The sequence below is a fragment of the Gossypium arboreum genome, chromosome 13 (genome assembly GCF_025698485.1).
Source record: "Gossypium arboreum isolate Shixiya-1 chromosome 13, ASM2569848v2, whole genome shotgun sequence".
NCBI classification, from domain to species: domain Eukaryota; kingdom Viridiplantae; phylum Streptophyta; class Magnoliopsida; order Malvales; family Malvaceae; genus Gossypium; species Gossypium arboreum.
Window position 1 is genome coordinate 125,311,585 of NC_069082.1, and position 20,165 is coordinate 125,331,749.

The 20,165-nt window shown below is 29.8% G+C and overlaps 3 protein-coding genes and 1 long non-coding RNA gene across 6 annotated transcripts; 3 read left to right on the top strand and 1 right to left on the bottom strand.

Moving 5' to 3' along the window:
• The first annotated feature begins 1,415 nt into the window (after positions 1-1,415).
• On the top strand, positions 1,416-2,074 carry LOC108464454 (uncharacterized). The gene has a single exon (XM_017764763.2). The coding sequence runs from the start codon at positions 1,537-1,539 to the stop codon at positions 1,924-1,926; it is 390 nt and encodes a 129-aa protein (XP_017620252.1). The 5' UTR covers positions 1,416-1,536; the 3' UTR covers positions 1,927-2,074.
• A 4,447-nt stretch (positions 2,075-6,521) lies between these two features.
• LOC108464453 (uncharacterized) lies at positions 6,522-10,777 on the top strand. 3 transcript variants are annotated; one of them, XM_053024017.1, is made up of 11 exons: positions 6,523-6,667; positions 6,765-6,817; positions 7,171-7,267; positions 7,413-7,527; positions 8,002-8,038; positions 8,165-8,234; positions 8,376-8,480; positions 9,106-9,256; positions 9,342-9,424; positions 10,277-10,370; positions 10,461-10,777. In XM_053024017.1, exons 3-11 carry the CDS (start codon positions 7,237-7,239, stop codon positions 10,546-10,548), a joined length of 774 nt encoding a protein of 257 aa, XP_052879977.1. In that variant the 5' UTR covers positions 6,523-6,667; positions 6,765-6,817; positions 7,171-7,236; the 3' UTR covers positions 10,549-10,777. The 3 variants fall into 3 exon arrangements, with proteins under 3 accessions (XP_052879978.1, XP_052879977.1, XP_052879979.1); XM_053024018.1 differs by lacking the exon at positions 6,765-6,817 and having other exon boundaries at positions 6,522-6,666; positions 7,169-7,267; XM_053024019.1 differs by lacking the exon at positions 6,765-6,817 and having other exon boundaries at positions 6,523-6,663; positions 7,169-7,267.
• Positions 10,778-10,951: 174 nt separating this feature from the next.
• Positions 10,952-12,982, bottom strand: LOC108463414 (deSI-like protein At4g17486). The gene is made up of 4 exons (XM_017763356.2): positions 12,503-12,982; positions 11,576-11,863; positions 11,342-11,419; positions 10,952-11,253 (listed from the first exon to the last, which is right to left on the bottom strand). The coding sequence occupies exons 1-4, from the start codon at positions 12,645-12,647 to the stop codon at positions 11,108-11,110; spliced, it is 657 nt and encodes a 218-aa protein (XP_017618845.1). The 5' UTR covers positions 12,648-12,982; the 3' UTR covers positions 10,952-11,107.
• Positions 12,983-16,758: 3,776 nt separating this feature from the next.
• Positions 16,759-18,956, top strand: LOC128286447 (uncharacterized). Its single transcript, XR_008277010.1, has 2 exons — positions 16,759-16,911; positions 18,268-18,956. It is a non-coding gene; the product is annotated as an uncharacterized LOC128286447 (long non-coding RNA).
• The last annotated feature ends 1,209 nt before the right edge of the window (positions 18,957-20,165 follow it).

Here is a 20,165-nt window from a genome sequence, read left to right on the forward strand (position 1 = left end):
ATTTTGGCTTAGCCTGGATTGAAAGTTTGAAACCAAAAACAACGCGGCGGCCATCGGATCGGAAGTGTGGGAGTGGTGAGCGGTCAACGACAGTCCAACGCGGTGCCTGTCTCGTCGACTGTTCAAAATTGGCGAAATTAAAACAAAAAGACAGAAGCGGATAAGGACACCGGCTGGACCACTGGGGAGATAGATGAATCCAAAGACAGCACCTTACGGCATGTCTCTACAGACTAACAGTACGCGTTTACATTGAATGTTTCCAATAAAAAGCATTTCCACATGCTCAATGCCCTCCCAATTTGTACCCCGAAAAACAACAAAACAACTCGTCTTTGTTTTGCATACCGTTATATTCCGTAAAATATGCGAATCAACGGTGGATCAATTTGCCCCCAAATATATTATCTGTAATTAGAGATGAAATTAGAAAATTCTTTTAAGGTTAAAATTAAATTATAATTTTTACGGTAGTAAAAGTATAATTTTATTATTCTAGTGGTTTATATTTTATAAATTTTTAATGATTAAATCAAAATTTTATCATTTTTAGGAGGTTAAAGTATAATTTTATTTTTATTATTTTAAAATTTAAAAATTTAAGGGACCGAGGCCTTGCCAGCCCCCTAATTACGCCCCTAGGTGTAATATCATGTCGAAATTGTTATTTTTACATAGTAATCATGAAACACCAGTTAATAGATTTAATCACTGTCGATTGTATTAAGACTGAAATTTCGAAATTTAAAAAATATAACAATTAAGGATAATGTTGATGGAAAACATGGATTAAATCTATATATTTAAGCATAATACAAGATTAATAGCAGAATTTAGTTTAATAGATTTAATTGTTACTATTTGGTCACGACTAAAATTGACCAATTCAAAAATGCATGGAGTGAAGTTGATTAAATTAAAGTGTATATACTAAATACACAACTTACATAAAGCATAAGGTCTAATAGAAAAATTTGACAAAAAATATGCCTAAATTTATTTTTTAAAAATAAAAATTTAAAGGTATTTATGTATTTTAATAATTTTATATATTTTTAAATTAAATATTTGAAGAAAAACTATAAAAATATTTAAATTATAGGTATCATGAAGTAAATATTTTTAAATTAAAGGTATTTAATGTCTTTTAAGAAAAAATATAAAAATAGATAAATTAATTTTAATATTTTTGTAAATTATAAACTAATATTATTTTAGATATTTCTTTGGGACAAATTGTATGTTAATTATATCTTTGTCACAATATATCCCACGTTGTTGTGATCATCCGGGGCCCACTATCCTAGGCCAAAATGACCGGAACATTCGGTAAAAAAGATAAAAAAGTACATAACGACTCACCTCCACGTGTCTATCTTATCCGTTAACCCACCTTCTCCTCACACTTTACCCTTTATTGCATCAGTACGACCTCTATAAATTCCTCGACCTCCATTCCCACTGTTTTCCAGAAATTTCCCAAATTCCAGAAACCCTAATTTCCTCTCTATAATCCCTTTAAATCAAGCGTTTTCAATGGCTACTAATCTTCTCACTTTTCGTCCCGCCGGAATTTACGCCAGTGCTATTCCCGGTCATACAAAACAGGATCCGAACCGCCGGAAGAGTAATCCGTTGCCTTCTTCCACGAACTGGTGGGGACCGCTGTTTGGAATGTCATCAGAGCCCGACTATTTCGACTCCGATAACAAAACCGATTTCAAAGAGAAAAGAGAAGTCGAACCGGGAACGGATACGGCACAAAAGTCGATTAGATCGAAGTTTTCTCCGGGAAGCTTCACGGAGGAGAAGGCAAGGCAGCTCCGTATGATGACTACGAACACGTCATCGTTTCATGACGCTATGTACCATTCAGCTATCGCTTCTAGACTCGCCTCCGATTTCAAGGATCGTTCCGATCTATGAATCGCCGGTGATGGGGTACTATATTTGAATCTTTCAATCTTTTTTCAAAAGTTAGAAAATATAATATTGTTAATGTCAATGTAAGATAGTGATGTCCAAAAAAAATGTAATATCAAACGTTGATGTATATAAAATAATTTTTCAAATATTTATTTTATTAGCACTTGAAAGTTGATTATAACTTTATATTGAACAAAAGAAAGATCACGAGGATGTGCCCTGTTATCTTGTTTCTATCCGGCCGTTGATTGACTAGTTTTAAGCTTAAATTGATTATTTAAACATTTAAGGAATATACTGGAATTCTCCAAGTTGACGAATATACTGCATCGGAAATTCTTGAAAGAGAAATGTGCTTAATTGAGATTATATTGATTTGCTGATCAAGTGATGTAGTATCTGTATTATATATTTTTAAATATTGTTATATTTACTTTGTATCAAATAATTGTTGTTCGTACAGGATTATCATGCGCTAATTTATGTTATGAGATATTGGTAAGATTTTTCTAGGATTTTGAGTTTGAGTCAATCTTAATAATCTTATTAGGATAGAATTATTCTGTATGGATAAATTCAAGTCATGTCATTGATTCTTTATCCGTTTCTAAGGTTTTTTTTTTTTCAAATTTGGCATTCTTTTTAAGACTATTATGTATTTGAATTTGGGAGTAGATTAGATTGAAAAAAAATCATAAATTTATCACGTATTTGTGTATTTTATCATGTTACAGTCATATTAAATAAATTGAATAAAAATTTAACTTTTTAAAGAGTCAAATTTATTCGATTTAATTAATTTAATTAAATAAATTATTAAAAAATTAAAAATTCGAACTTAACCTAATCTCGAACTAATCAGCTCAATGTCTTTTGTTTGGATCTATATCTTAACTAATTTCTGGTCCGACAAAATTAAAATAATTAGGAGAACTTTACGTCGTCAGCCTAATTATTCACCTCTTTTAAATTATTGTTGGATCTTCACAGACTGAAAGAGAATGATTACATCAATAGAATCTAAATCTGGAACATTGAGATACTAGCTTGCTCTTTAATATATTCATATCATATTTATGTTTTTAGACCATATTTTAGTTATTTTATATTTGAAATAAAAAGTGAAAGGATTTAAGGTAAAAATATAACTTCAAAAAAAAGAGTTTGAGTAAAAGAATATTACTTGTTTAAAAAATGGGTCAAGGTTCTGGCAAGGCTTTTTTGGCCCCTAGTACAATTTGGTTTGGTCTGGCTTGATTTCACAAAAATTAAAAAAAAAAATGTTTTTTATTGTTCTGTTGGTATTTTATTATTTTTTCTCTTTATTTTGTTAACATTTCACTATGTTGCTACTATTTTATTGTTATTATTTAGATATTGTATAATTCTTATTTTATTGTTAATTTTGTTATTATATTAGAAGTATTTGCTTGTTAAGTTATACCTATCTTAGTGTTATTTAAATATATTTTTAATTTATTTTTAATTTGTTAAGAAATATTTATTTTTAATTTTTGTAATATATTATATATTTTCTAAATATAAGTAAGCTAGACATGGGTTTCAATATTTTTATCTAAATCGTGTTTGAATAAAATTTTAAGTCTATTTTTTAGATTAGGTTAAGCATGAGCCTAACAATTGGACCTAAGATTTTGGTTGGATCCATCTCGGTCCGGCTATACGTAGGTATAATAGTATTAGGAAGATAGTTACTAAATTAAAAACGTGATGATAAAGAAAGCAAAAGCAGACGCTAAGGGAAGTGAAGTGAAAACTGTGGCCCAAGACCACCGCAGGCAGCCACTTCTGTTTCCTATGTCCTGTTAAATCCAAGCAACCGACAACTTAAAAATCATATGCATAAATTCAAAGTTATTTATTTAAATTGATACAAATGGAGTGTAAGTATTATTTGAAAGTTTTTATTTAAGTTATTAGATTATTAAGATTGTTATTTTTTTATTTTTTTTTATATTATCTGCATCAATTGAAAGTTTTTTTATTCTTTTTATAGTTTAGGTTTTTTCAATGAAACAATTTTAAATTGTTACTAATTTACGAATTAAAATTTAAATAAATTTTTTCTCTAATCATCAACACTGACCGTCAAGTCGACTTAAATCTAAGGTATGTATTTTTACTCGTCGATGAGTATTGATCTATTAAATCGATTATCGTATTGTCACTTGAAGCTTGTTAGTCAAATTTATTTAAAAATAAAACTTAACTTAACAACGTAGTGACTTAAATAAAATATTTCGAATAGTTTAGTGATTTGAATAAAAATTTTAAATAATTTAATGATAATTTTATAATTTTTCTAATTAAATGATTAAAATATAAATTTATTAATAATTTAATGATTAAGTATATTTTACAAATTTTAATTCGATTGGTACGAGACATGGAGATAAGCAATCAATGAAGAAGGCCAATGAGTGGGCAAAGGAAAGATGAGGACATGTGTTTTACTTTAGTTGGCACAAAAGTGGGGATTGTATTATGCACCAAATAAATAAGATAATGCTAATATTAAATAAAATTATTTAATGCTAATATTAAATAAAACTAACATATTTGTTAACTTTTAACAAAATAATATGTAAGCTTAAATACAAAATTTGAAATCATATTTCTACCATATATGATTTGGCATACAAATCAAAAATAGTATTGGGTTTAGCTTAGGGAATGATGAAAGGTATTTATAGGTAGGGTTTAAATCGATATTAACATATTTTATATTTATATAAATTTGGTCTGATTTGAAATATGAATTTAAAATTTTATTCAAATTTATTTATATTTGTAAGTAGTTAATTTAAGTCAATTTTAAGCTCGTCCAAATTCTTTTTATTTTTTAAAATTACATATAAGCATCTTAACAATTTTTAAATATTTTTATTATAGTATTATATATTATTATATATTTAGTTTTTATGTGTATAAATTATATAATTTATAAAAATGATATATAATAAATATAGAAAGCAAGTCGGACTGAGTTATAAATTTGGGGCTTGAATATTCAAGCCAAAGCTTAATCCATATTTTAAATTGACTTATTTTTTTTATTGAAGCCCATTTTTAATTGACTTATTTTTTTTATTGAAGCCCATTTTTTAATCTAATCTTTTGTCTTAACCATCACAAATTTCAAGCAAAAATTTAGACTTTAATAAGTAGCTTGAACATGAATAGATCTATTTGGACAAAATAAATCATAATTAAATCTATCAAAAGGTCGGTGATTCAATAAACCTCCAAGTATAAAGCATAATTCATATGGCAAAGTAGTTCTTTATTTGGAAAATGAATGTATATATATTTTAAAAATATAGCAGACATGTAAGATCGTGATTCGAATTTTCAGGAATCAGATAAAAGTAAATCGAAGCAGATTTAACTCTAATCAAAGTTAAGAGATAATTCTATTACCAATTAGAAGACATCTCGATTTAGTAATATTTGGATATCATGAAAAATGTATTATAATTTAATGTATTATAAATTTTAGCAAAATCTTTTAAGTGTTGTAGGTATTAGCATATAAAAGCCTACCAATAGCACTAACAATGTAACCTAAACCCTTTTGTGTGAACAATTTCAAAGGAACATTTTTTAATCTAACCAAAATAGGAACTCTATTCATCTCCAAATTCAACAATGGTTGATGCCAAGAAATGACGACTCGACGTTTAACGTAAAAAAAAAAAAAGTGATGTAAAACGTTTAATTGATTATTTAAAATTTAAATAATTTTAAAAATCAATTAATCAATTATAAAATACATTAAAAATCTATTAAACTTCTCATATCAATAGTTTTTTTAAAGTCCAACCTTCTGTTGATAGTTACATTGGGGTGTAAATGAGATATCAATTTTCGTAAGTTATTAGAGTTTAATTTTAAAAAAAATTCTAATTTGATTTAATAATTATCGAGCCGAGCTCAAGCTTGAGCTATTGATTGAGTCAAATTCATGCTTAGTAATACTTGAATTAAATAGCTCGTGACCCTTATTGAGTTTTTCACAATTTTATATTATTAAATTACATTATTACTCTTAATATATATTATTAACTCTAAGCTTAATTATTGAGTCGAGTTTGAATATAAAAATTAGTAAACAAACTAAATCGAGCTCGATTATATCTCGAAATGAACTCAAATTTAATAATAGATATTCGATCAAGCTTAAACTAAGTATCAAACTCGAGCTTGACAATATTTCAATTCAATTAAACTTGAATACGCTCTTAAGCTACATCACAAATTTTTTTTCTATCAACTTAAGGTATTTTTAGATGAGCATTTGCTTTTAGTGTAGTGTGCTTAGTTTTCTTTTTATTTCACACTATAATATTATTACGATATTTAATCTCACAGTTATTGTTATTTGTAGTATTAAATTGTGGAAAAAAATATTGGAAGGCGTTAATTACTAATTTTAAGGGTTGAATTAATTTTAATTTTCAGTTAAAAACTCAATTATTTTATAATTTTATTTTTAACATTTAACATTATTTTATATTATCTTTGAGAAAAAATAAATCCTAAAACGACAAAATACAAACAAGAGAAATTAGAATAAGTGGGGGACAAAAAGAAAAAACAAAATTTGGCCTTTGGAGTTTGAAGACCAAAAGAAATAGAGATTTCTTGGTATCTTTAAAGTCTTTCATAGTGTCTTCAGTCTTCCCATCCGGTCGACGTCATCCTTGAAAAAAAAAAAAAGGTGAACTGCCTAAAACCCTAAAACCCCTTTTCGTTTTTGATCTCTCCTTTTCCCCACTTCCTTAATTTCTTAGAATTTTTGTTTAATTTTTTTGCAGTTCAATCTACACTTCTTTGCAACCTATTGATCCTCGAAAACAGTTGACTTAAAGTTTCGTTATTGTTCCTTTTTTTGGGGTTCTTTTTTTTTTTATGATTTGCCATCTTAGGTTTTTGAATGAATACCATTATTTGGTTAGAGTTGAAGTTCCAGTCTTATGAAGGGTTTTGAAAGATATGTAATTTGGATTAGCTAGAAAAAAAAAGGGGTTTTCTCTTTGATTATTTTGTTGTAATGTACCTGTTTTTATTGGCAAGTTTTGATTTTGAGTTTAGTTAAACAACTTGGGCAGGTGCCTAGTTGTTTAAATCATATGTATCATGTATCGATGTAGTGAAACTGAATTACAAAGTGGAACTGGCTTTTGATTTTCGAATATAAATCTGGGTCTCTGTTCTTTGCAGGATCGGTGTTGCCTTCTGCTCGTGCAATAGGCGGGTTTGATTAGTGCCGCTTTTCTGTGGATTACTATGAGCTTCACCGGTCCTTCGGTTGGCCCTGGTTAGTTTATCTGCTTCTTTCCCTCTTGCTATGGTGATAAATAATTTCTAATATGAGAGCTGACTAGCAAGCTTGCGTTAAATATTTCGATTGTTTTTATGGCAATTGAAATGTAACACTTATAACTTAATGTGACAAATTTTAGGTGGTAGAACTGCTAGAAGGGCACTTGAGTTTGGAAGAACCTATGTGGTCAGGCCAAAAGGTAGGCACCAAGCTACCATAGTTTGGCTACATGGTCTTGGTGATAATGGTTCGAGGTATGATAAACTTTTCATTGCTTTCTAAGTTTCTTGTTTGTAGTTACTGGTTCTCTTTTGGTTGAACAAGTTTTAGATTATTTTCTCTATAGCCTCATTTGTTTAACTTTTCTTCTCCAAGGAAAAGGAGACAATTGATAGTTCAGGTTCCTCATCACTCGTTAATTTTTAATTTTTTGGATGGAGAAATATTATGTATATTATATGCATATGGAGTTTATTTCTATTTGTTCCTTTCCCTTAACAGTTCAACAATCTTTCAAGGAAAATAGCAATTGCATGTGTTTTATTATTTTCCTTTTCATGATTTTGGTAATGGCAACTCCTTTCACTACTTCCACTTTCCCTACAAGCTATGTTTCTTGTGTGTTCCCTATCTTTGTGATCAATTGTTTCGGATATTAGACAAAAAATTGTTGATAGCTTTTCAAATATCTATTCATCCTTGTTTATATTTTTCATCTTGTTTGACAGCTGGTCCCAGCTCCTGGAGACGCTCCCTCTTCCAAATGTAAGGATGATTGACTGTAGCTGAAGATGTTTACGATAATATATTCTAATGATTAACCAATGGACTTAATTTTCTTGAATACATCATAATTTCCATGTTTGTGATGATCCATCCTATGGTGCACAGATTAAATGGATATGTCCAACTGCACCTACTCAACCAATAAGCATATTTGGGGGCTTTCCATCAACTGCTTGTAAGTATATTCTTAAATTTATGTAAAGATGCAATCTCATATGATGGAAACTAAATGCATTAAATTTATTTTCTTAAACCTTTTGATGATGTTTCATTGAATGCTAATCAAATTGTTGAATTTTAATGTGAAATACATCAGGGTTCAATGTCGGCGAGCTTTCAGAAGATGCTCCTGATGATATAGAGGGTTTGGATGCTGTTGCAGCACATGTTGCAAACTTGCTGGCAGCAGAGCCTGCTGACAGTATGTTCTCTATTGCTTCTTTTTTATTAGGTTTTATTATGCTAAATTTCTTTCAGGGGCATTATTTTCCCATTTCTCTTCCAAATATTTAGCTACCAATGCATTATTTTTGTATAATAGTGAGAATGCATGGGACATAAAGTTTTACATCGTAAGCTGCCAATCTTTTGCTTTACATTCTGCAGGGTTTATAGTTTTTAAGTTTATTTCCTGTCATTTTTGGCTACTAAATGTGAATTTCTTTTTCTATTTTTGGTCAAGTAAGAATATGAGAAGCAGTGCTGGTTTTAAGAGTGGCAGAAAAGCTGCCTCTCGAGTTTGTAATGGCCTAAATAGCTGTTTTTAGTCTTCTCTTCTTATTTATGTTTCTATCTATCTTGACAATCATGGTTTCTTTGATAACTTTTTTTTTTCTGGGTTAAACCATCATTCCTGTTAATGTATGTAAAGAGTGACTGAACTTTTGGGGTCAGTTTAAATGCATGTAATTTTCTGTTGCTTGATTAGTTTTGCTTAAAACCAATGCAATGTTGCATTTACCTTGCTTTTCAGTTTTATCAATGGAAGTTTTGTTTACTGTCATTGTTTTTGACATTGTTCTAATAGTTGTTTTTTCTGGTTACAGTTAAACTTGGTGTTGGAGGCTTCAGTATGGGTGCAGCGACCTCACTATACTCTGCAACCTGTTTTGCTCATGGAAAATACGGAAATGGAAACACATATCCTGCCAATTTGAGCGCAGTTGTAGGACTTAGCGGATGGCTTCCGTGTTCAAAGTTAGTTTCTTATACGAGCTTGACACACTCTCTCTCTTACCACCGTTTTGTCTGGTTTATTGTTATAATTTGTGTTCTTTTCCAGGACTTTGAAAAGCAAAATAGAAGGAAACAATGAAGCTGCAGGACGTGCTGAGTCCTTGCCAATTTTGCTATGCCATGGAAAAGGTATCTAGTATTTACCTGCACTATGTAAATTATCATGGATTGGTTATTCTGTTTGGACATGGTGTCAGATTGTTGGCTTTATCTTATCCTCTGGTACCGAACTGGTTGCCATGACAATTAGCACCATTATTTCGATTAGCAAGTAGTAACTGGTATTAAAAGATAGTACTGAATACTAGTTGAGGAATTTGTCCAGCCAAATGTTTAGTGTCAATCCGAGTTTAGCTTTCCATAACTAGAAAAGAAAATACATGTTCTACATTGGACAGGTATTAAAGGGGACTAATAGAAATTACTGGCGTAACATTTAAAATTACTGCTTTTTCTTAGGGATCATCGATGAGTTCTAATGATTAGTGGTCGTAGCAATGTATTTCACATTTAATTAGCGATTGTTGTTTTCTAAATTGTGTACTTTTGATGTTATGTGAAGGCCTATTAGGTTTATTAGTTTTGTCTTGAAGTAATCAAGGAATAAGTCGTTGCGTATTTTACATTGAGAACAAATAACTGACTGAAAGGTGCCTTTGTGTCCTCAATAGACTAATAAACCTGACTGAAGTGAACATCTCTTTTGATGTCTACATATCAATAGACTAATAAACCCAACTGAAGTGAACATCTCTTTTGCTGTTTACATATCTGGGCATGAAAGATCATTTTCCCCCGACATTTAAGTAAATATCGTCGTTAGTGAAGCCTAAGCTCATGTTTGGTGTACTTGGTGGCTGCCATCGTTGTTACCAAATTCAGTTGTACTCATATTTTAAGTATAGTTTCATGATTGTCATCAAGGTTACCGATTATATTCATTAGGAAAACGTTATTCATATATTACATGTTTGGTTGCAGGTGATGATGTGGTTCCTTATAAATTTGGTGAGAAATCATCTCGGGCATTGACTTCAAACGGATTTAAGGACATGACTTTCAAATCCTACAATGGGTATGTATCTTTCATGAGTTTAACAAAACACTTCATATTTCCTATGTACCAATCATTGACTTGAACCGAATACTTTGTTTGACAATTTAGGCTTGGTCACTATACAATCCCAGAGGAGATGGAAGAGGTATGTGCTTGGTTAACTTCAAAACTGGGGCTCAACGGTCGATCCACATAACGAATGTAATGCGGAAATGTTTATGCATTACTTGAAGCAAAGTTGTTCTGGTTGTGGGTGTCATACATGGTATAGTGATAATTTTGCATACCTTGTTGTAGTTGATGTTTTCTTAATTGGTTCCGGTTCTTTGCTAGTAACTCCAATGGAACACGAGAACATGTACCGATCCGAATCGTCAACTTGCGGTTTTGAATATTATTATTTTGAATGCAATTTGGATTGTAAATTTTATGTTTTGCCATTAGGTTTCTAGTGTTTTAACTATTATCCGATCAAGTGTCAGGATTCTAATCGATTTTCGATTTTTCGGATTCTAACCCTAAACCCTAGTTTTTTTTTTCTTTTGAAGTTTCATTTAATCACAAAAGATCATAATAAAAAAAAAATTTAACAAACTATATTTCAAATGCCAAATTCTTCAGCCTAGTTAAAAAAAGTTGGATAAAGAAGAAAAAATGAAGATGATAAAAAATTGGGGACAAATATGTGAAAATATTACACAAACATTTAAATGAAAAAAAAAAACGCCCCCAAGAATATAAGTTCATTGTTCTTTTTATGGCATTTCGGTCTTGCTATCACTTGGGGCTGCTTTAACAAAATTTATATCTATACTTCCATCTTTTGGAGACAGCAAGGGATTCTCCTGTTCGGTTTCGGCGATTACGCTGGGGGTGGCAGTCGACAGAGTTTCGGTTCCTTCTGGAAAAGAAAAGAGAGCAAATACAACTATCAAAATACGAGCATTTCATTGCAGTTAGTATTTTTTGAGAAAAAATCGGAAGCATACCAATTTGGTGGTATTCAGGCACCTTCTTCACTCTAGTTGCTTGAAGGCTTTCTGGGAGTAGGCAGCTGAATAAGGAACCTGTAGTTTTGACAAAGCATGAACTTAGTGATTTCCAATGGATGATGAAAAGCAGACAAAATGGTCGTTTAACAATGACAGTCGATACGTGCATACGTACATGCATACATTGCATACATATAATGCATATATGAACGGTTGGAAGGATCGACAAACCTAGCCGAGCGAGTCGGTTCACCCATCTGGGGATGTGTTTGCCGGTTAGTTTATAAACAATGTCATCTGAAAAGTGGTTGCAGTTCTTGGAGATGAGGTGATAGGTATTTCCATGATAGTCTGAAGCCAAGTTCTCGATGAACGCTCTGAAATCGGAGGACGACATGTTTATTATTCCCAACGAGATCGAACATCGATAGGAAAAACCAGGGCAGCACTTCGGTTCCACTTCAAAAACGCCACTGATTGAAAAATCATGAGCCCCGAACCCGTACTCTTTACCATGAACTGTTGATACACATATTCAAACACAGATACTTTCAGTTTCCTAATTGAAAAAGAAGATCATAAACACATGAAGCAAATTTCATTTCGTATTTCCGAAAATGTTGAATCGAAACGAAACGAATGGCAATGATGCATTAGCAATTAATTTCTACTTCAAGCATTCATTTTCCTTGAGATTTGCTAGATTTCAATCCCTCCAAAACTAACCAGAAATGCCTAATTTAAAGAATACATACTTCTTTCACCAAAAAAAAAAAAAAAGGAATACATACTTCATTAACATATAGAACCCTAAGTTAAAAAGATTTTCAACAATTAAAGTACAAATGCATGCCATCATTTTCTTCATAATTCAAATTATATTTTTCTATTTTCTCCCTAAATAAAACGTCATTTTTAGACCCCGCCAAGTAAATATCAAATTTCAGCTACAAAAATGGGAGATGATCACGAAATCATTTACAAAGAAGTCAACCAACCCATAGCTATTTTCAATCATGGGAAACGAAATCCACCTTTTAGAACCAATAAATAGATGAAATAATCAAATACCCAAATCCCAAAAACATATGACACAACAAATTTTCCATGGCAGAAAAAATCCCAGAAAAATAAATTCAGAAATGGGAAGAAGGAAACCTTCAATGCCGGAATGGAAAATCCCAAAACCAATCCAATAAGAGTAATTGTTCATAGCAGTGAGATCATAGATATTCAAAACCAGCTTGGTTTCATTGTCATTGCTCTCATTATGGCTGGAATTTGAGACTTTCCCCTTCCCCATTTCTCTCTTTTTTTTTTTTTTTTTTTACTTTGAACTGAAACCCAAAATAAAAACGAAAAGGATTCCCCAAAATCCCCAGAAAATATTTCCCTTTTTCTCTACTAAGAAACCCTCAAATATTAATGTAAATCAAATTAAAAAAACCACTGTTGCTTCATTAATGAATCTAATAATTGCTGGTAATTATAGTGTTCATAAACATGAGTTAGATATGGGTTTTGTTATAGTACCTGTTAAATCACGAAAAGGATTCTCTCAAATTGGGTTTTGTTTTACTGTTAAAATCATTCAAATTATATCTGTCAATTAGCATCTTACTGTTGCGTTCGTTCATTGCGCCTGTTATGTTCTTGTTGATTTGATTTTGTTTTAAGAATTGAATCCAATAAAAACTAATATTTATAGTTTAGCCCTCCTAGAAATTATAAAATTTTGGCCACATGAAAACTCCCATAAATGGTAAATTTATAGTTTAACCCCTCTAAAATTATAAAATTTTAAGTTAATATAATTGTAAAATTACATTTTAATTCTTTCAAAAACTTATATTTTATCTTTAACCCTAAACAACATTTAGCTTTGTACTTGTACTTAGTTTTATGGAAAGAGAGGATAAAGAATGTTCATAGATCAAATTCAAAATTTAATATCAACGGGAACTTCATTTTAGTGAAGACTTTTGTCATTATATTGCCGGCTCGATAAATTAGTACTTGTATTTAAATTTAAATGTACACTTGGCAAGGAAAGGTAAGGTTATATCCAAAGTTGAAAAGCAACGGCTATTGTGAAGTATATAATTGAAGGGGCTATTTCTCTTTCTGCAAAAACGGTAACAAAGCAAAGAGTGGCTCAACTTCAAAGGTTTTTTCTTCCCATGAGGAATATTCAGTATGTATGGTAAGTAGATGGTGATTAGGATTCTTCCTTATCCAACCCATTGCTGACAATCCAAGCATTTATATTAAAGAGAAAAAATTGTATAAAATAAGGATATTATTTTTTTTCAATAATTTTATACCATATTAAATTATTAATAACTTTATCTTGAATCATATGTATGTATATATATAATATAGAAACGACTATATGATACTGTGTTTCCACTTCATAACAGATTTGGAGTTGAAATTTTGCTTGCCATGTAAGCAAATAGGGACTACATAAGTCATAGTCATAAGGTCGTCCCATGCACATTAAGGTTCATAAAATTTTATGTGTAAGGATTAAATTATTTTTTTATAATAAACAAAAACTTAATTTGCTTTTAAAGACTAAACATCTAGCAGTCGAATTTGGATAAGGTAAATTTTAAATTGGTTGGTTCAAATTATTATTTATTAATATAAATTTATTTTATTTAAATTAATTTAAATTACATATTTTAATTTTTTTTAAAAAATTAAAAATATGGTGGATTGAAAATTTTGAAACAATAAAATTTAAATAAAATAAAAGAAATATAATAGGCTGTGATATAACCTGAAGTATCAACAGATCTAATTGCGAGTTCTCCATGACATGCTACGTCAGCTTGGAAGTTTTTTGAGGTGCAATGGAACCAAAAATGAACTTCTACGTCGTGATTAGAAATGTTCATAGATTGGGTCGAGTTTAAGTTTGATATTGACATACTTTATATTCGTTTAAGTCCAGCTCGACCTGTAATATAAATTTAAAATTTTACCTAAACTGGCTCATATTTGCAAAATACTAACCAAAACTTATTTTAAGCTTGTCGATATTATTTTAATTTTTTAAACAAATATTTATATTATATTATTTTAATATTTAATAATTTATACAATTTTTATATAGTCATTTTAACATTATTTTAATAGTTACGTTAAAATAGTATTATATATTTAGTATATATTTTTTAATGTGTTCTAAGTTACATAATATATAAAAACAACATAATATAAAGTATAATAAATTTAAAAATGTAAGCTTGACTCATATTTTAAATGGGCCTAATTTTTTTGTCAAAACCTATTTTTCGAGTATAATATTTTTATTAAAATCCTCTCAAATTTCAAGCAAACTTTCAAGCTTAGATGAATAACCCGACCTATGAATAGTTCTAATCATAATTTAACCTTGATAAATCCGAATATTGAATCCTATATACAGGTAAAAATTAATGTAACTCATCACATTATATATGACATGTATTTATTTTTAAAATTATTGTGTTTATGAATAAGTATGGAATGTAGTATAAGATATATTAGAAAAATAAATTCAAACTCGACTACTGAAAGCTATTTGGAGGTGCAATGGAGACCAAGTTCAGTGTGCATATGCTTACTTTGATCGGATAACAAATAGGTGATAGCCCACCATAGTCGGTCCGCCGCAAACCATATTCCAAGTTAAGACATTGATTACCAGAACATTCCTTTCTTTTTTTTTTTTTTTCCTTGTCAGCCATGCTTGTTTGTCTTCCACCCCCACTCAGGCTATACCAGCAGGAGGTGAGGCCAAAAAAAAAAAAAAAAAAAAAGATCCAAAATTTCAAGTTGACATTAAAAAAAAAAAATTGAAGGTTAAGGGTTTAAATTGGTGGGTATTTTATTTAAAGTTTTACTTAATTTTATTGAAAAAATTTTAAGGGATTCCTAAATCCTTTAAGAAAAAAAATTGAGTTTCAAAATTAGATGTTTTAATTAGAATTTTCAAAATGATTAAAATGCACTTATTTATATATAGCTAATTTTTATATATTTTAATTATAGTTTTTTACTATTTTAAAATTTTATAACATACTACTTTTACTCATATTTGCTATTTAAGTGAAAATTAATTAATAGTGATTAGAAAATAATTTATTTTGAAAAAGATAAAATAAGTAAGAAATAATAAAAATAAATAGGGATAAATATTAAAATTGTACATAAACTTTGATGCATTTTACAATATTATACATTAATTTTAATTTGGTTCATTTGTATACATCAAATTTTAATTTTGATTCAATTTTCACATTTCACTAATTTCATTATTTTTGTGGTGCAGTTTTTGTTAATTCATATGTAGATTGCTTATATGACATTTTATTAGGTTAATAAATAAATAAATAAATTTAAATTATTTTTAACTAGATTAAAAAATTAGGGTAAATGAGAAATCTATTTTTCGAGTGTGTTTATTTTTTAATTTAGGTGGAAACAATTTAAATTTACTCATTTGTTTTAATCTAGTAAAATGTCATAACTATTAAGTTTAATTTTTATATATTAATTAACAAGCATTTATAAATAATTTACAGATGATTTAACAAAAATTGTGCCACGTAAATAATGTGGTTAGGTGAAATGTGAAAATTGAATCAAAATTAAAGTTTAATGTATACAAATATACTAAATTAAAATTGATGTATAGCATTACACATTGTATTAAAATTCATATATAATTTTAGTATTTATCTGAAATAAATAACTATAGGTAAGGTTTTTTTCTTGAAAGATAATTTCATTAATTCATCCCATAAATGGAATCATACAATTCAGAGAGAAAAAAATAGCAAACACGCGTCGTAGATGGTGAAGGACAAGCTCTATCAACACAACAAATGTTTTAGCCTCAGTATCAATAGAACATTATGACACATTGACAATTGGCTTTGTCACAACTCAAGCACGACATATCTGAAGTGATTGCATGTAACAGCCTAATTTTCAGTGGTATCGGGAATAGAGATTTGAGATCACTAAATCCGACGGGTGAGTTAAAAATTTAATAAATTAATACCTATGAGTCAAATGCGAATATAAAAGCATTTTTGAATTATTGAATTTGGTGATTTAAAAGAATTAATTAGGTAAATTGGGTCGAGAATGAGGTATCGAGACCTCAACTTCATAAATCGAGCCATAAATATTTTTAGAAATATTTATGGAGTGTTGGTGAGGTAGTATTAAAAATTAAGTCAGAAAATTTTTACGTTTGGGTGGTTAATTAAATAAAAAGGACTAAATTGAAAAGGGTGTAAAAGTTGCTAGAAGGATTAAATAGCTCAATTGTCAAATGAGGAAGGACCTAAAGTGAAAATAGTCCTAAAGGAGATATTTTGGGCGGCAATAGCTGAGAAAAATCAGGAAATGGATGAAATAAGGGCAAAATTGGAAAATTGCCAAAATTGGCTAAATAAAAATGGGACTAAATTGGAATATCTAGAATTCTCTTCATTTCTCTTCATATTCATCAGCTGAAAAACAGCCATGGAGGAGGGTTCAAGCTGGTTTTCATACTCTAGCTTCATGTAAGTTTAATTCTTGCTTTCTCCTTGAAATTTTTATGTTTTTGTGACTTTTACAACTAGGTCCACTTGTTGAATTCATTAGTTTTTGATTCTATGAAAGAAATTGAAAGTTGTTATGAATATGTGCTGGAAGTATATGATGATTTGGCATGGAATTAGAGCTTTAAATTATTTATATGCTGATTTTATTGAAAGAATTGAATAGAAAGTGAATGTTTGGGACCTAATTGTAAAAGAGTTTGAAGTTAAAGTTTCATATGGAAATTCTGAATTTCAATAGTTATGAAATAACTTATAATGTCTAGAAAAAGTGTTAATTGAGAAAATTATCTTAATTGAGGGGTTAATTGAACAAGGACTGTATTGTATGAATTGTGAAATTTGGGGCAAAATGGAAATAAACATTTTGCACTAAAACTGTTTTAGACAGCAGCAGTAGTCTAACTTTGAAAAATCACTAAAAATTATAGAAATCGAATTAGAGGATGAGTAAAATATGAAATTAAAGCTTATTGAGTCTAGTTTCTTATAAAAGAAATTATGTAAGCAATGAAATTGTAAATCATCAGATACAATAACTTTTGTGAGACAAGGTCAGAATGATTTCGAGTTCCCCTGTTCTGACTTTGGAAAATCATAAAAAAATGGATAAAAATAATTAGGGGCTTAAATTTATATGTTTAGAATCCTGAATGAGTCTATTTTCAAGAGAAATAAACGACAACATCATTCGAATCCTGTACAAGAAGATAATTAATTTTTAGTGAAGAAGGGTCGGAACTGTCAGACAGCAGAACAGGGGAGACTTCAATGAATAAACTGTATTAATTGGCCCAACCAAAAATCATGAAATTTTTATGGTAAGAAGGTATATGAGTCTAGTTTCAGAGAAAATTAGCGGATCTTAATTTGGAGTCCTGTAGCTCAAGATAAAAATAATTTAGTGACTATGACACAGATGGATAGCTTGAATATTCACATAAGTAGATAATGAAAATTATGGATAATGTTACCTACAAGTGTGTTGTTTATACTAAGGATGTGGATGGAGAGGAGGAGGAGGAAAAGTATACATATATATGAATGACTCGTGTATAAATTGATCACATGCCCGGTTATAATCGATGAGTGTTGGATTAGAAATGATATAATGTTTTATTTGGAATATTTACTATGAAATTATGATTATCGTTATAATACAAAAAATTAAACTTGTGAGTTTATATGGCTAAATTTTAGTGATTATTTGTTAATTTTATGAATTTTATGATGAGTTATTTCATATGTATTGATGATAAAATCGTGAATAATGTAAAAGCATGAAAATTGAATAAATGATCAAATTGAGCATTTCAGTTCAGTGACAAGATGAATTGAAGGAAAAGACCATGGTTAGACCATGGAAACAAGTGATAAGTGATAGCTTCGGCTACACTTATCTGATCAAGGACAAATGAAAGTGATAAGTAATAACTTCGGCTACACTTATCTGATTAAGGACAAGTGAAAGTGATAAGTGATAGCTTCGGCTACACTTATCTGATCAATGGCAAATGGCAAATGACAACTGAAAAGTGGTAGCTTCAGCTACCTGATCAGTGAAAAGTGGTAGTTTCAGCTACCTGATCAGTGAAAAGTGGTAGCTTCTGCTACCTAATCAGTGAAAAGTGGTAGCTTCGGCTACCTGATCAGTGAAAAGTGGTAGCTTCGGCTACCTGATCAGTGAAAAGTGGTAGCTCCGGCTACCTGATCAGTGAAAAATGGTAGCACCAGCTACCTGATCAGTGAATAGTGGTAGCTTTGGCTACAAGTGACAAGTGACAAGTGACAAGTGATTTCTGTATAAGACCATATCTGGGATATGGCATCGTTGTGATATATGCTACTGTATAAGACCATATCTGGGATATGACATCAGTGAGATATGTGATTACGTGTAAGACCATAGCTGGGCTATGGCATTATTATGTAAAGATGTGTAAGACCATAGTTGAACTATAGCATCGAAAAAAACGAAGTATTCAATTCCGTAAGATGTTCACTAATTTGAAGAAGTTTGGTAAGTATTACATGGAATTATGTGACATAAGGAAATACGAGTTGATGAGACATGAGCATAAAACTTGGTTGATGGATGAATTCATTTGTGATTATATATTTCTACGCCTTGAGTGTATTATCCGTATGAATTGGTACTCCAAATGAGTTAATAAGAAAACTTCTAGTATGAAATAATCTGAGTTCAAATGAAATATCATGAAAACGCACTTGAAATACATTGGTATGTATTATATATGCTATTTGAATTCATAAATGTGGAAAGCAAATGTATGTGGAAATATAAGATGATGATATTTGTACATGGAATTTATTGGTGAATACGTACATCAAAATTTATATGATAAATTTTAGTGAACATTGAAATTGGGCTCAATAAGTGATTTGGCAATTTAAATCGTAATTGGTAGGAAGAGTTAATGAATTGCATATTTATGAATTGTTACACGTATTTGTCTGAAATACGAGGGAGTGATGGTAATTGATACATGGAAATATGAAACTATGATATATATAAAAACATAGAATATGTTTGATAAATGTGTTCATTCATAATTATAGAATTATGTACCTCATGTGTGCTATTTGCATAAAGATGATATTTCAAATACTTTAGTGAATAAAGCTTAAATATGAAATAGTATGAAATCGAAACAAATTGTTATGAAAATGTATTTAAATTATTTGTAAGTGTTCCGTGCTTCTCAGTAATGCCTAGTACTCTATTCCGGCGACAGATACGGGTAAGGGGTGTTACATTGCAAACATTTAATACGATAATGAAATCAACCCTAGATGGTCCAAAACGGCAAGTAAAAATTGACAAAAGAATCGAGCATTCACTAAACTAAAGAGGACGATAACAAAATCATCCCTAAAATCACTTGTAAAACTAAAATTACATGCATAAGCAAGAATAAAAAAACATGCTACAAGAGCAGACAAAAATTTCTAAAACTGAAGACTTATTAAACAATGTAAAAACAAACAAAAAACATATGAAACTTAAGACAACACGGATTCAAATCGACAGTGAAATCATTTATTATTCTGAAATACTCTCAAACCAGAAACAAATTAAGAAATTGACGAAGAACTACCCACTTTTCAAGAAAAACTACTGGTGGCCGGTGGAGTTTTAGCGAACAACAGGTATCGTCATTTGTCCATCACAGCTTATGAAGACAACAAAGATA

What these genes read in the sequence shown, in the direction of transcription:
- LOC108463414 (XM_017763356.2), bottom strand. Translation starts at nt 12,647, where the DNA reads ATGGGGAAGGGGAAAGTCTCAAATTCCAGCCATAATGAGAGCAATGAC. An exon ending in GAACCGACTCGCTCGGCTAG is followed by an intron (nt 11,420 to 11,575) that starts GTTTGTCGATCC and finishes TCAAAACTACAG; the next exon opens with GTTCCTTATTCAGCTGCCTA. An exon ending in GCCTGAATACCACCAAATTG is followed by an intron (nt 11,254 to 11,341) that starts GTATGCTTCCGA and finishes TTTCTTTTCCAG; the next exon opens with AAGGAACCGAAACTCTGTCG.
- LOC108464454 (XM_017764763.2), top strand. Translation starts at nt 1,537, where the DNA reads ATGGCTACTAATCTTCTCACTTTTCGTCCCGCCGGAATTTACGCCAGT.
- LOC108464453 (XM_053024018.1), top strand. Translation starts at nt 7,237, where the DNA reads ATGAGCTTCACCGGTCCTTCGGTTGGCCCTG. An exon ending in GGGCTTTCCATCAACTGCTT is followed by an intron (nt 8,235 to 8,375) that starts GTAAGTATATTC and finishes GAAATACATCAG; the next exon opens with GGTTCAATGTCGGCGAGCTT. An exon ending in GGCAGCAGAGCCTGCTGACA is followed by an intron (nt 8,481 to 9,105) that starts GTATGTTCTCTA and finishes TTCTGGTTACAG; the next exon opens with TTAAACTTGGTGTTGGAGGC.